At 38.0% G+C, this 16,686-nt stretch overlaps 1 protein-coding gene across 1 annotated transcript in view; it reads left to right on the plus strand.

Annotated features, from left to right (window-relative positions):
* The window catches only part of ARID1B (AT-rich interaction domain 1B), a 581,815-nt gene that overhangs the window by 55,564 nt on the left and 509,565 nt on the right, over window positions 1-16,686 (plus strand). Inside the window, 1 exon segment of the mRNA XM_044001940.1 lies at window positions 9,093-9,287. Coding sequence (XP_043857875.1) covers window positions 9,093-9,287 — 195 coding nt within the window.

Below are 16,686 nucleotides of genomic sequence, written 5' to 3' on the forward strand. Positions count from 1 at the left end.
AGCTGAGGAAAAAAAAAAAGTCTTCAAATTTCTTGGAAAGGGCTTTTGCCTTGTGGACTTTTGTCTAGAATTCTAGCATTTTAGAGCTAGAAAGGAACTTGACTGGTGTTTAGTCTGTCCTGACCAAAGCTGAACATCTTGGTGGATGATGTTGTACCAGATAAAGTCTTAGAATTCCTTTGAGTGCTAGTATCTCCTCTGTCTTCATGTGCCCTTATGGTCGACTCCTACTCAAGCTGCATGGCTGACTCACTGTAACTCAGACCCTCTTCTGCTACGTGTGCCCATAACCAGTTTTCCATCTTGAATCGATGATTGCATTTGCCCTCATTAACATTTATCCTATGTCCCCCACCCCCTACTCCACCTCCAATTCACTAAGGTTACTCTTATCTGTAAGGTGTTCTTTGTCCTTTGTCCCTTCCATCCTTTCACTAACCCAGTCATATGAACATTCTCTTCTTTATTCCCATCACTGATAATAAATATTAACACAATGGGACTGAAGACAATATTCTATATATTCTGCATATGCTTACTTGTCTCCCATATTAGAAGATGAATTCTGTAAGAGTAGGCATTGTTTCATTTTCTGCCTTTGTATTCCCAGTGCCTGTGATTTATGTGTAAGTCAGCAATAGTACTAAATAAAACAGTAACAAGTATAAATTGGCTGTGTGATCTGAGGCAAATCACTTAACCTTTTTAACACTCAGCTGCCTCCTATGTAAAACGGGGGATTGTCCTACCTGTACCCTTTTAGTATTGTTCACAGGATAACGTGAGTTATACGTAAAGGGCTTCATAGATCTTGAAGCAGAATATAAATGACTGCTATTGTTTCTACAGCATCTATGGAATGTCACTTGTTTTCTCTCCCTGGTTGAAACTTACTTAATTAGGCTTATTTTTTTCTAATTGCCAACATTTTCTGCTTTTTCTGATTCTTAATTCTTATACTTGTCACTTCTGTAAACTGAGTCTCTCTGGATTGACACGAAGCTTTCCCTTTTCTGGAGCAGTGAACGCTGAACCAGGAATGAGGAAACTTGCCTTCTGGTTGGAACTCTTGACATTAGCTAGCTTTTTGGTATTGGGCAAGTGATTTAACCATTCTTTTGGTCTTTAGTTTCTATATCTGTAAAACGAGAACGCTAGACTAAACAAACTCTTAAGTAAGGCCCCTTTAACTTTTGCAATGCTGCCTGTCACTTTATTTATTTATTTATTTGATTTAGTGTGACTATTTCCCAACATAAACAGATATCTTCTGAATGTTGCAAAAGGTGAAGGAATCCAAAGCATGTAGGAAGGACAAGTGAGAGGCTATGTTGGACATAGGCCAAGATATGTCCTGCTCTTTTATTGGAGAGCTGTTAAGATGACTTGCCCTCATAGCATAGTTATTGCTGTGATCCTGTGCCCTGCAGGTGGTTTTAAATTTTAAAGTAGTTCTGAGTGTAATTTTGGGGACAGTTTTTTAATTTATGCTAAGTACTTTATTCATTTAAAATAATCATCCAGCACTTTTGCTTTGTTTCCTTTTAGAATCCAGATATTCCACTGTTACATCCCTAATCCGTGCTTCCCTCTTCCCCCACAATTTTCTCTTGGCTCCCTAATTTTCTGTTTTCCTTCTATACCTTCATTTCTTTAAAGGTATTAACTTCCGTGTTTCCTGGAGCTACTCAGAAGCAAATTTAGATACAGCTTGCCCTATCTGATCTTTTAGAACTCTGTATCTGTCTGGGTATTTCCAAATCCTCATTGGACTAATTTGGCAAGTTTTCATTTGTTGGGCAAAATAAAACTCTTGATCTTAGATTTGGGAGGGCAAATATTGTTTAATACTGTATCCAATAAATGCTGTTATATTGGTAGTATAAATCAAATGAACTTGATATTGTGGGTGTATTCTTCCCTATATTCCTAATAATTATAGATTGGTCAATAGTAATGGTGGATTCAATAATCAAGAGGTTAATTTTGCTCTATTTGAGGGAGAACATTCCTTCCTTAAGGGGGGGATACTTTTTTTGTGATTCTTTCATTTTTTACTTTAATTCAATTTATCTATGATGAACAGAGTATTACTGAGTCTTATGGTGTGAGCAGAGTACTCATGGCTGGAGTGTTGAATGTTTTTGTCTCCTTTTTCAGAAGTTTATCCAGATCTGTAGGGAATTAATAACTGCAGCCTATATAATTTTACTTTGAATTAAAAATTTTTATCTTAATATCTCTATATTATCTATATCTATATTATCTTTAGATGGATTAAAAAACACACAAAACTTCATTTTCAGTTGACACAGATTGGTCCATGGAGGTTTTCTTAAATTTTGGTTCTTCTGTTGTTAACTTTTGGAAGTATTCAATTCCAAAGTATTCATTGAGTGCCCACGCATAGGGTAATACTTAGCACTGCCCTAGTCACTGTGGGGACATAGCAGTATCTTGGCCAATAAAAAGACATGATTAAATTTGAAGAAAGGGCTATAACTACTGGTGGAAGATTTGAAAAACAATACAAGAAATGTCCTATGGCAATGTTAAGTGCCACATGTATGGTATAGACAACATTCATTCCCTATGCCTAGAATGAACTCTATAATCTGCTCCATTTCCCCTATTCTTTCTGTTGAAGTTCCTCCCTTATTATTATTATTATTATTATTATTATTTTGTGGGGCAATGAGGGTTAAGTGACTTGCCCAGGGTCACACAGCTAGTAAGTGTCTGAGGTCACATTTGAACTCAGGTCCTCCAGAATCCAGGGCTGGTGCTTTATCCACTGCACCACGTAGCTGCCCCACTCCCTTCCTTTAAAGCATAGCTCAGACATCATCTCCTGCATATGAAGCCTTCCCCCATACTTGTCTCCCCAGATAAAAATGATCTTTCCCTCTTCTGATTCCTCTAACCTGCTTTTTAAATGTAAATATTCTCTCATTGATGCTCTGTGGTTGCAAATCTTGAAATGGCAAAATCTCTGAGGTAGTTAAAGTTATGAATGTCACAACAGGTAAAACAGATACATGGAAGATTCGCATGTTTCCAGGAATTAATCAATGTTCAAGAGTCTGAGGGTTATTTATTGAAGAAATCAACAATGGGAAGGGTGGTAAGGTGCAAGAAAAGAACAGCTCAGATGTACTCTTGTACTCTTAGAAATGTTAACAGACCTGGAGGAGGAAGGCTTCTAGCATTGTCCATGGATACTTTCTGAAGGATGTTTATGGGAAGTCATGGACAAGAAATAAACTAGGTATTCCCCAAACTGTTACTGCAATTTTAAGCTTATTAAAGCTTGACATGGGGCAGCTAGGTGGCGCAGTGGATAGAGCACTGGCCCTGGATTCAGGAGGACTTGAGTTCAAATCCAGCCTCACTTAACAATTACTAGCTGTGTGACCCTAAGCAAGTCACTTAACCCCAATTGCCTCACCAAAAAAAAAAAAAAATTAAAGCTTGACACTTAGTAAGAATAACCAAGTCTGGGTTGAAATCTGCACTGATGGAGGGAATATGTCTATGAGGTCACATTTGAAGCATTATACATCTTTTGTTGTTAGACAGATTTTTGGACACTTGGTTTCACCTATATTTGCGGGGGGAGCGGGGCAATTGGGGTTAAGTGACTTGCCCAGGGTCACACAACTAGTAAGTGTTAAGTGTCTGAGGCCAGATTTTAACTCATGTCCTCCTGAATCCAGGGCCGGTGCTCTATCTACTGTGCCACCTAGCTGCCCCTCCCACCTATATTCTTATGCCTTAGAGTTTAGTGTTTAGCTTTTGGGAGTGGAGTTGGGAGAGAAGAGAGCTCTGGATTTGTGCTTTCATTGGTGTGCAAATTCCTTCCATTAGTGCAGGTAGACATCCCATCTCTAACGTGGTCTTACAAATAAAAAGTTAAGTGACTTGTGCTTTGTCATAGGGATAAAATGTGTCAGGGGAAGGACTGGAACTCAAGTCTTCCTGACTCTGGTTTTTTATCTACCACATCACTTGTTCTCATTTAGGGCATCCTAAGAGAGGTTATTAAGATGGATCAGGAAAACTTTCAAAAGCACTGTTCTACAGCAGACTACATTTTTACTGTCATAATTGATAAAAAAAAAATATATATAAACAGAATATAATTCACAGTAGACATATTTTTATTAAAAAAATCATTTTGTTTTGGTAAAGAAAAACTCACTTTTAAGGCTCATGCAAATATTCCAATTCCTTGAACCATACAACAGAGTTATATCTTAGTTGGCTGTGTGATCATGAATATCAGAAGAGACATAAAACAATTAATTATACTAACCATAGGTGCTCACCACTTTTATTGAGAGCATGGAGTACGAAGCCCATCTTGTAGAGGGATTCTCTTTACATGGTTGGGTACTACTGGTGGTCTGTTTTTTTTAATGATATAGTCGTTGTTTGTTTCAAGCTTTGGAACATTGCAGAGCCTTCTAGGCAACTCAGAAGAGTTTGGCCTGATTGTCCCTGGGGGAAAAGCCAAATGGATGAAGAATTCTTGTTGTCTAGACTGTCATGCAATTAGGGGGACAGAACTTTTGGACAGATGCTGCAAATGGTCATATTAGGATTAGAGTAAAACAAGTGGGGGAAAAGCAATCTAGTTGTCTATGGGAAATTGCCAGGTTCCTTTGATAATCCTGAATTTCTCTCTGAAATCAAGGCCTATCTTTTTAACACTAGAAGTACTTGTTTTAAATCAATTGATGCAAAAATGTGCATGGTCCTTGGAGTTATTCCAAAATTCTGATTCTTTTAAATTCCAATATTCAACCAGTGGGTTTTTATTGTTGTTGTTCTTTTGCAGGGCAATGAGGGTTAAGTGACTTGCCCAAGGTCACACAGCTAATTAAGTGTCAAGTGTCTGAGGCTGGATTTGAACTCAGGTTTATCCACTGCACCACCTAGCTGCCTTCCCAACCAGTGGTTTTAAATGGTTGTGAGTCTTATAATACTAGTCTCTGAAGAATTAAAATTTAGTATTTCTCAGAAAGCAGTGGACAGATACTTTTTCTGAGATGGTTATAACACATAGTTATTTCTATAAGGAAATACTCTACTTTAACCTGAGACACCAAAAAGCATTTCCTACAAGCCCTTCTCCTAGTCACTTAATGAGAAGAATAGTGTCCAGATAGTAAGAAAAGATCATTCTACTGTACTCTGTTGTGGTCCAGACCATACAAGGTGTACCATGTTCATTTCTTTGTGCAACAGTTTTAGAAAGGACAGAAAAAAAGTCCTTTCTGAAGAGTGGCCAAAAGATCATGATCAGATAGCTGGAGGGCTGAAGAGAATGTGGGTCTATCTCCAACCTAGAGTGGGCACCACAGTTACATTTAAGAAACATCCTAGCCTGGGGGCAGCTAGGTGGTTCAGTGGATAAAACACCTGAGGACCTGAGTTCAAATGTGACCTCAGACACTTGACACTTACTAGCTGTATGACCCTGGGCAAGTCACTTAACTCTCATTGCCCAGCAAAAAAGAAAAGAAAAGAAAAAAAACACTTCATAGCCTAATAGTAGGAGATATTTTGAAGTGGATTGCTTGCTTTACAAGATAGTGGCATTTTCTCTCTGTCTCTGTCTCATTAGCTATCTTTGAGTAGAGATTAGATGACCACTTGTTGGGGATGCTGTCAAAGGGACCTTGGGTCAGGTTACAGTTAGATTAGAGTCTCTGTGGTTCTTCTCAACTCTATGATCTGTGAAAAGCAAATATTATGCAATAACAAACTTTATTTCTTTAAAAAGTACTTTGAAATGTATACAGTAATAAGAATCAGCCTAATGTTGTTTAAGCTATGTTTTGTCCTCTTTGAAATGGCTCCCACCCCAGCCAGCATGTTTTGTCGTATTCAAAACCACTTGCCTATTTCCACCAAATTGGAACTCAAATCACAGCTGTCATAAGCGTGCTATCGAGATTAGAAAAACAGATGTTTTGGAAATATTTGCGTAAAGAAAGATTCAAGGACCATCAGAAATGCTAATGATCTCTTTAAAAAATATAGCATAAACCTTTTGCTTAAAAGTCTTGTTAAAAAAGACTAGTGTGATGCTCTGAAGTGGAGCTCCATTGGAAGAGGGATGACTGGTTTAAAAAATATATACAAGATGGGTTGTAGGTTGAATTGGGAATAGGAAAAATCACTGGTATCATGAGTTCTTGTTGTTACCTATCCTAGAAAAGTCAAAGAAAATAGGAAAAAAAAAAAGCCAAGGATTTCTTTTCTTTTGGAAAGCGAATAATGGCAGAGCAGGTTTTGAGATGCTAATTTTAGACATTTTAATATTGAAAATCACAAATTTCACTCTGGGCTAAGTTTGTGGATTATGAAATAGCATTTAATAGAGGACTAAAGAGAGAAGGTTGAAATGAAGTATTTTATGTGATTTTAGCTATTTTGATATCTGGGCTATTAATTTTTAAGGTATTTTGATGTCTTCACAGAGGCACACAGTTCGGGTATTTCATAAAGTACACTGATTTTTAATTTTTTTTTTTTAGTTTGAGAAATTTAATATTAGTTCAAATTAACTCTACATTAAATAAGGTTGTGGAAGTTTATGGCAATGATGTCCTAGATTAGAAAAAAAGCAAGTCTAGAGACTGATAGAGGAAATTGCTACACTGTTATCTGCAAAACTAAAATACAGACATTCCAAGCATTTCCCTGTTTTTTAAATTTCCGTTTTAATTAAGCTTGTTTTGGTAGTGTACTGTTTAAAATGAAATAAATGGACCTTTCCAGTGCGCTGGGCTAATCCAGATTGAATGAGAAGATAGGGTAGCTGAGAGTCTAGGAGAGTTGGTGATTTTGTATTGGAACTATATCCTGTTAATCTGGTTTACTCTAGTTGGGTCTCTTTTAGGCCACTAGTTTATTTCTAGGCTTCGCAAATTCCTTGTGTAGTTCATTTTTCCATATAGCCCAAGAGAATATTTTCCCTTGACTCATCCCTGTATCCCCAGGCATATCTGGGTACTCCCTGAGTCACCCAATGAATTACTCAGAGCATTAGTCCCCTTCCTTTTGATCCAGAAGATCATGGTCTGTCCTTGCCTAATTCCCCCTCCTGGATAGTAATTATCTGTCTCTTATCCTTTCTCATTCCTCACCCACCAGAGACATCTCAGTGCTTTTTTTTTCTCACTGATTTTAATGTTTCTCTTTCCTTTTCCAACACTCCCTACCCATTGGTACTGAGGAGTAATCTTATTTTGATGGGTTTGGGGTGGCAGATGTCTCTAGGGCAAGAGATCGGAATGAAGACCTTTTGTTCAGGCAGCATTATTTCTTTACTAACACTGTCTCTCCATACTCCTCCTTTCATACCACATTGCATTCTGATAATATTAGTATTGTTCTTAACATTCAGTTGTATAATGATACTTACTCTTTTTTTTTTTTTAAAGTGAGGCAATTGGGGTTAAGTGACTTGCCCAGGGTCACACAGCTAGTAAGTGTTAAGTGTCTGAGGCTGGATTTGAACTCAGATCCTCCTGACTCCAGGGTTGGTGCTCTATCCACTGCGCCACCTAGCTGCCCCTGATACTTACTCTTGATGGGTTATGGCCAGTCTTTTAAAAGTGGATTATTCAGGATGTGGATTTTTCTTGGTTTTTGCATTTTTCTGCCCTTTCCATTGTGATAATTTTCTTGCTCTTTTATTTATCTGTTTTTTTTTTTTAGTCTAATAAAGAATGGTTGGGGGGGAGGGTAAAACACTCAATGTTAAGGTTTTGAGATGATTAATGGTTTAGACATTGCCTAGTATAAAGTAAAGAGTGCAGGAGACTTCTGTTCTAGTCTTATGGCTTTGCCGTCAATTCATTGAGGAACCATAGTCCTAAAATGACTATTAAAATTTCTTTGAGCCTTGGTTTCCTCATTTGTTAAATGAGGAGTTTGCCTCAGATCATCTCCACTGCTGATGTTCTTATGACTGTCATCATCTTCGTCATCACTAGCATTTCTATTTGTGCTTTAGGATTTGTACAGCCCTTTACTAATATGATCTCGTTTTATCCTCATAACGACTGTGGGAGGTAGAAGCTATTATTATCTTTACAGATGAAGAAACAGACGCAGAATAAATCACTTATTCAGGATTACACAGCCAGGAGTCCAGGTCCAGCGGTCCTTCCACTGCCCTACCTAACTTCCTCTATTCACTTTGTGTAGGTAGCTGAGAAAGTTTTGCTTGTTGAGAAGCTAAACGCCGGACTGGGGCAATCATTTTCTATATCCCAGAGGTCATTCTGGACTTGAGGCATGTGGGCTGTCCTAAAAGAAAAATCAAAACAAAATTCTAGTTTGGATTTTAAGTCTGGCAGCAGACTCACTTTATATGTGTGTGTGTGTGTGGGGGGGGGGTTCATGATTTACATTATGGCTGGGTGGTTTATTGGTACGGTGATATATTATGGAAAGCCCCTTCACATTTTCTTTCCAAAAAAAATTTTTTTCCCTCTAAAAAACCTACCCTCACTCTGTCACAAATGTTTGACTGGGACTTGTAGGCTGAGACTGAAATAAAATTGTTATTATTATGAGACTACTTTGAAGGCAGAAAGTATTGCTAATCACCAAACATTGAAGTGTACTTCATTTTTTTAATACTATTAAGCTAAAAGGAGTTGGGTGAAATTAATTATCTTGCTCACTTCCTGCATACATAATAGAAATTCAGATGTAAATTTTTTCTCTGCTTAGGGTGCAAAATCTTTCTTTATCTCTGACTCAGGGCCCTCCCAATTTAAAAAACCTTTTTAATTAATGAGAAAAAAATAGAAAATTTGTGTGTAACGTTGCTGTTAGTTAACGTTCTTCTGCATTTTAATTTGTCAAGTAATTGTTCTTAATGTTTTCAAAATAGAGGTTCATTGTGTTGAATATTTCCGATGGTTATATCTGCTTGAATAGACTTTTCTGTTATCTATATGCAGAATATTTAGAAAAATCTTTTTAAAAATTTACTGCTTGAATAGACTTCTGTTATCTATATGCAGAATATTTTTTAATAACTTTTTTCTTTTTAATTTTTCTAACAGGGCAGTCCAATGGATCCAATGGTAATGAAGAGACCTCAGTTGTATGGAATGGGCAATAATCCTCATTCCCAGCCTCAGCAAAGCAGTCCATACCCCGGGGGATCATATGGTCCCCCTGGCCCACAGCGTTATCCAATTGGAATCCAGGGACGGACGCCAGGTGCAATGGGAGGAATGCAATATCCACAGCAACAGGTTTGTGGTGGTTTTTACTTACTTTTGGTGGTGGTTCCTGTTACTTTCTTTCTCATTTTATAGGGGTTGGGAGAATTTGGGAAATCATATGAAGGTAAGTGATTATTAAGTTTTGAAACTATTCTCTCTTAATTTTATCTAGAAAAAAGTCCTCTGATATAAGCTAATTCCTTATAAATTTGCTATGTTTTTAGTTCTTTTTAACCCATTTGTCAGTGAGATTAAAGTAAATTTGCTGGATGCCTCATTAATGGGCAGGAGAGCAGTCATGGTCCTATTTGAAAGATAAACTGTCATAATCATTATCAAGTTGAGTTTTTCTGTTTAGTTTCTTGTGTGGTCATTTTGCTTGCATTTAAACAAAAAAATGATTTCTGTGAACTTCTAAGTAGAATTATTTTCTTAGAGCTGGATCAATTTCTTCAAAACTTACGATCTTTTAAAAAAGTTGATTTCCCATATTCTCATTTAAAGTGGCTTGCCCAGAGTCAGGCAGCTGGTAAAGGTCAGAGACAGATTGAAACCTAGTCCTTCCAGGAACTGTGTTCTAACCACTGTGATATGGAGTTTTCCTTTATAAGACTCATGGGGCTAGAAATTTTCTTAAATGCTTTTTACCAGGACCTTATCTAAATCATTATGCAAAATTAAAACTCTTCATTATGGAACTGTGATAGTTTGGAACTGGGAATATAAATCAAGTTTGGCCCTATCCAAGTGGGAGTAATTATTAAAAGTACCAGGAACATGAACCTATTCAGCTCAGCCAAAAATTTATTAGATGCAGGGTATTGTGTTAGGTTCTGGAGATACAAAGATGGGAAATTATGTCTCTGTCCTCAAGGAACTTAGAGTCTGGTGGGAAGAATGAGGACATATTCTTAACCATAATACAAGGGAGCACGATAGGACAAATAAGGATGTATGAAATAAATACATAGAAGGATGTCACCAACAGTTATGGAGACCAGGAAAGGTCTCAGTAGGTCTTAAAGAGCCATATATTCTATTAGTTAAAAATTGGGAGAAAGAACATTCCAGGAATACAGTGAAAATGGACCAAGATGAGAGCCATTGGACTTGATTAAAAAGGACAGTGAGATGTATAGATGTATTGTTTAGAAAATCACTTTGGCAGCTGAGTGGAAGATAGATTATAGTGGGGAAAGATTTGAGGCAGGGATACCAATTATATAGTTATTTATTGCAGAAGTCTGCACAAGAGGTGATAAGAACCTGCACCTGGATGTTGGTTATGTGAATGGAGAGAAGATGAAGAATTCAATACATGTTGTACAGAAAGAAATTATGGGATATGTGGGGTGAGGGGCAGAGAAGACTTGAGAGGGACATCAAGGTTGTCAACCTTGGGTGATCAGAGGGTGGCAATTCCTTTCAGTAATAGGGAAATTCAGAAGGGGAGGTTTTGGTAGGAAAGATAATAAGTTCTTTGATCATGGTTTTCATGTATCCCCATAATTCTTTTTTTTTTTTTTTTTTTAGTAAGGCAATTGGGGTTAAGTGACTTGCCCAGGGTCACACAGCTAGTAAGTGTTAAGTGTCTGAGGCCAGATTTGAACTCGGGTACTTCTGAATCCAGGGTCGGTGCTCTATCTACTGTGCCATCTAGCTGCCCCTATCCCCATAATTCTTAAATTTTCTCTCCCTGACCTGTTCTCCGCTTCAGTTGTTTTTGTGATGTAATATTTAATATTTTCTTACATTTTTTCAATTGTTTGACTTTGTTTTATTATTTCTTGATGTCTCATGGAGTTGTTAGCTTCCACTTGCCCAATTCTAATTTTATGGGAATTATTTTCTTCATTGAGATTTTGTACCTCTTCTTCCATTTGGCCAGGTTTGTTTTCTTTTGGTTTTGTTTTTATCATTTTGAGTTCCAATTTTTATTCTTCCTTCCCCTCACCCCCCTCCCTGAGGCAGTGAGTAATCAAATATGAGTTATACATGTGCAATTATGTAAAATATTACGATATTAGTTGTTTTGTACAAAAAAGATTGAATTTAAAAAAAGAAAAGAAATCAGAAAAAATAAAAGAATAGCATGCTTCAGTTTGTGTTCCATCAATATCAGTTCTTTCTTTGGAGGTGGATAGTATGTTTCATTAGTAGTTCTTTGGGATTGTCTTGGATCGTTGTATTGCTGAGAATAGTTAAGTCTTTCACAATTCTTCATCAAACAATATTGCTGTCTCCGTGGACAGTGTTCTCTTGGTTCTACTTCACTATAAATCATACAAGTTCATACAAGTCTTTCCAGGCCTTTTCTGCAATCATCCTGCTTGTCATTTCTTACAGCACAATAATATTCCATCCCCATCATATACCACAGCTTGTTTAGCCATTCCCCAGTTGATGGGCATTCCTTTGATGTCCAGTTTTTGGTCCCAGGTTTGCTTTTTGAGGTTTTTGTGTCTCTTTTACCATTAGGCCAATTCTGTTTTTTAAGGTGTTATTTTCTTCAATATTTGTTGTTTCTTTTGTTAATAAACAATCAATTCTCTTTGTATTTTTCTTGTGCTTTCCTTGTATTTTCCTAGTTTTTTTTTTAGCACACTTATCTTTTTTTAGTTCTTGCAGGAATTTTTGCTGGCCTTGGGTCCACTTAGCATTTTTCTTTGAGGCCTTGCTTATAGTTGTTTCCACATTGTTTGTCTTGGTTTTTCCTGCCATTGTTGGAGCTTTTTGTAGCCAGATTCTTTTTGTTGTTGTTGTTGTTGTTGTTGCTTGATCATTTTCCCAGCCTATTTTTTGACTTTAAACTTTGTTAAAGTAGGGCTCTGTTCACCTGAGGGGGTGGGGAAGCACCATCCCAAATTTCAGGGTGTTTTTGTACTGCTGTTCAGAGCTAGCTCTGAGGGTGTGCAAGTTTTTGGTGCTTCTAAGATGGTGTTATCCTGGGAGAGGTTTGGTCATTGCTCTCCTGGTTGGTGCTTCCTTTACCAAGGAGGTGCCCCTGGTCCCCTGGAGTCTCAAGCATTAGTGTTCTCTTTGCCTTGGAACTGTGACCAGATTATGATTGACCACCAGTGCTCTACCTCCTCCTCTCTACCCTGGAGCTGCATCCCAGAACTCTGTATGGCCAGTAGAGTTGCCAATTGGTGCCACCTATACTCAGAGCCAGCAAAGAGGACGTACCCCTGTAATTTCTTTCTGACCAGTTGTCTGACCACCTCACTGTCTCTGGTCTGAGAGCTTCTGAGCTACTGCTATTGCTATTGAAATGAGCTGTGGATACACTTCCACTCTCATGTCATAGACTTCTCTTGCTAAATTTTCTTAGGCCTCAAAAATGTCTCACCCTGACTGTTGGTTCTACTGCTCCAAAATTTGATTTAAGGCATTACTTTAAGTTGTTTGGAGGATAATGTTGGGAGAATTCAGCTGGGTGGTTTGCTCCTAATCCACCATCTTGGAAAGCTAAGCTCTGCATCAGACATTTTGACTTTGCAATGCTTATGGGACATACAGATAGAGATGTCCAACAGGCAGTTGGTTGTGTGGTACTGGAGCTCAGAAGAGAGGCTAAAACTGCATAAGTAGATCTGAGATCAAGTCAATGAGAAGTCACCAAAGGTTTCTGAGAATGCTTTAGGAAGATTTGCTTTGGCTGTCGTATGGAGGATATATGGGAGAGAAGAGAGATGGGATCAGGAAAACCTTTTAGATGGCCTGTATGAGAGACAAAAGAAGACATTAGAATCAAGACTGCAGTGAGTAGTGAGAGTGGAAAAGAGAATCGTTGGGATTTGGCAGCTGTTCGGGAAGGGAAGGATGAGTCATGAATGATCTCAAAATCCATGACTATGGCTTGGACCCCAAGAATTTTGTTAAAAAGGATTGCAGTTTAATAACAAATGTCCACAAACATTTTATAGAACTTTGTTTGCAAAGCTTCATTTTGATGATATTTCACATGGACATACAGGGTTTAGTGCTATTGTAGGCTGGGCCTGCCTCATGCCAGTTTTCATGTAGTTATGTTTGATGTTTGACCAAAATAAGATACTTCGAGGTCATTCAACAGTTAACAAAAAGAGATTTACTTAATCAGAATGGGGGAAAAAGGATTTTCAGTCAAGGTAGCCATTGACAACACCCCTGCCTGAGTTATCCATCCTTATCTACCCACTAAGCATCAGAACAACTCCAGAGTTTCTGCTTCCTGACTGCTTTTGTATCCAGGAAGTGATGTCAGTGGTGCCTGAATCTTTATTCCTCCAAGCCAGCCAAGAGACTGGCTGATGATCTCAATGACTTTTAAGAAAAATTAGCCTAACTTGCATGGGGGAAGGGTTTTTCTTTCTTTTTTTTTTTTTTGTTTTTAGGATATTGTTCCTACCTCAAATTACCTACAGAGGAGAAGGTATCATTATAATCTCGGTAGCCTATTCTAGGATTTAACAACATGTTCTCAGGAAATTCTTCCTCATATCTAACCCAAATCCTGCATGATACAGTATAAACTATTTACTGATGTGGAGAACATCTGTATACTTTACTATTATTAAGTTTCTTTCTGAGAGAAGGCTCAAGAAGACCTTTTCTTTCCTAACCTGAAATATATGTGTGTGTGTGTGTGTGTGTGTGTGTGTGTGTGAGACAATCATTTTTTCCCCTTTTCCAACATACTATCACTCTAAATATGGAGATAGGAAACAGGAGTAAGTTTATGGATCCTTGTCGCTCCTTTTAAAAGCTTTTTTAAATTTAGAGATTAACTCCATTTACTAAGGAAAGTGACTCACCAAGACTTGGAGTAATTAATTAGTAATACAGTTATACTCTTGACCTGGCATTTTTCTGTCCTTTCATGAAAGATTGTTTTAATAGAGAGACAAAGCTGGCTGTGGGGGGTGGAGTTAGCCCTGAATAGGGCTCAAGAAGGGGAAGAAGGATCTCTTAAATGCTTGAAAGGTGATCTTCTTAACCTTGACTCTCCTTTTAAGTTTGTGGTTTGGGGTTTATGCCCTTTTAATTCAGGTTGCTGCTGCTGCTGCACCCCTAGCTAATTTGTAGGTCTGCTTATGGAACTAGAGATATATTGGATTTCTATAAATCTGTTCTCAATGTCCAGGGAAACAGAAATAAGGAAAACAAAGGTGTGCAAGGCAGTTAAAATGGGATAGAAGAGTTCTCCACCTGGGGACAGGTAGCTGGTACCTTGCTACTTTAATGTGGAGGTATCAAACATTGGCTGCAAAACTCCAGAGTGCTGCCTGGATTAAGATGTAATTGGGGGGGGGCAGCTAGGTGGCGAAGTGGATAGAGCACTGGCCCTGGAGTCAGGAGGACCTGGGTTCAAATCTGGCCTCAGACACTTAACATTTACTAACTCTGTGACCCTGGGCAAGTCACTTAACCCCAATTGCCTCACTTAAAAAAAAAAAAAGATGTAATTGGGAAATGTTTAGCAAAAAAAAGTGCAGTACAATGGAGATAATGTTAATTTGAGGTTTCCTGAGTCAGTATGCCACCTTCTGTTTGAGTTTAACCCCACTGCTTTAGTGAATTAGTCATTTCATCAGTGTGGGTACTTCCTCTATTGATTCAGATTTTGACTCTTTGGCAGTTAGGCGGGCACAGTGGATAAAGAGCAGGGCTTGGAATCAGGAAGTTCTGGATTAAAAGTCAATTTAAGACACATTTTGGTGGTGTTACCTTGGACAAGTCACTTAACCTCGGCTTGCCTCCGTTTTCTTGTTGGAATAATCCTGTGGTGTGTGGGCCTCCACCCGCACCCCCCAACTGTTGTGAGGATAGGATGAGATAATATTTGTAAACCACTTTGCAAACTTTAAAGTGTTATATAAGTGCCCCTCTTATTAACTACTATTTCTTCCTGTGAGAAGCCCTGCCGCGCATGCGCGTGTTTGTGTGTTTGTGTGTGTGTGTGTGTGTGTGTGTTTGTGACACACAGAGACAGATAGACAGACTGACTTGGGAAGACCCAGCCTTTAGAAAAATCATTTTGATAGTTTAGGAGAGGATGCCTTAGCGTGAGTCTGGAAGCGAGGAGCCCTGTTGGAATAATATTGGCAGTTAACCAGGTGAGAGGTGATGAGAGCCCCAGACTTCTTGTTCGTGGTTTCCCATAAGTCCTTCACAGAGTTTCTGACCAATGCACCAGAGGTTGTTTTCTTGTTCTTTTAAGTGTTTAGGGTAGCAGATTAATGCACCACTTATGCTGTCCATTGGGACAAAGTGAATTCCAGCAGAAATTTTTGCTGATAGCTGTGGGGACTCAGGAGTTGCATAGAAGGGTGAAAAAGACATTTTCTTAATATATTTTTTTCTTTCTCCAAATGGTTGTGGCAGGTTCACACAAGGGAAGAGTACACAAGCATATGCAAGTATATGTTGTAATCCCACTTTCCTTAATAATTTTTGGCTTTTACATACTCAGAAGATTAAGTAGCTCTCTTTAGAAGCAGCCAGTTGATGAAGGTTTTCCAGAAAGACAATTAGCAAATTTCTGCTACGATTTCAGATGAAATTTCTTACTGCCAACCAGCGGTATATAGCGTATGTCTTTTTGATGATGAAAGGAGGGCAGTGTTGTTAGTAAGAGATTAAATGCCATAACTGTAAGAAACAACTTTTATACTGGGCTAAATGTACCAAATGGTTAGAAACAGTTTGTAATGCCTAGTTTAAGTGCTCTTGTTTAAAATGTCTTTCTTAGAAATTTAAAAAGTTTTTTAAAAAATTGAAGTTTGAATTCAGTGTTATTAAAGTAAGCTCTTAACATTTTTTTGGGGGGGGAGAATTATTTTATTTGCCACTGAGGTGAGTTTTGCATTTTTTCACTTCATTTACTAATTTCTGGGTAATTGTGAATTATCAGTTAACTGGCAATAATCTGGCACAGTGATTGGCTGCCGGCCCTATTTATCTTCTCATGGCACTAATATAATTGGCTGAGCTGTGTTATAGTTATGATTACTAATACTCTTCAGGGGAAAAGTAAGAGGATAATTATGACATTGAGATTTTATTGAATGGACATCACCACCTAGGCATGATTTTGCTTTGGACAGCCTCCAAAGCTTTCGTGTGTTTGGTTTGTGAACCTCTAATGATCTGAATCTAGTTCATTTAGTATTGCTTATATATTTCTGCAAAGGATTAAAATGCAGGAATTCAGGTTTGTAAATTGAGTTGCCCACTTACCAGCTGAGTGGTAAGTTGTCTTTGGCTCAAGGGTCACGGTATGATTCCTGGCTGGCATTCCATTCCTGTGACATGAATTTTAAATGACTATTCCATTAGTGGAGACTTGGAGTGCTTGTTTGAAATTAACTGTGGGTAATATTGCTGCTTGCTTTTTGTGTTTGACAGTCAGAAAGAATTGGCTACTGAAAGCTTATTTTTCGGGTAA

The sequence above is a fragment of the Dromiciops gliroides genome, chromosome 4 (assembly GCF_019393635.1).
Source record: "Dromiciops gliroides isolate mDroGli1 chromosome 4, mDroGli1.pri, whole genome shotgun sequence".
Taxonomy (NCBI): domain Eukaryota; kingdom Metazoa; phylum Chordata; class Mammalia; order Microbiotheria; family Microbiotheriidae; genus Dromiciops; species Dromiciops gliroides.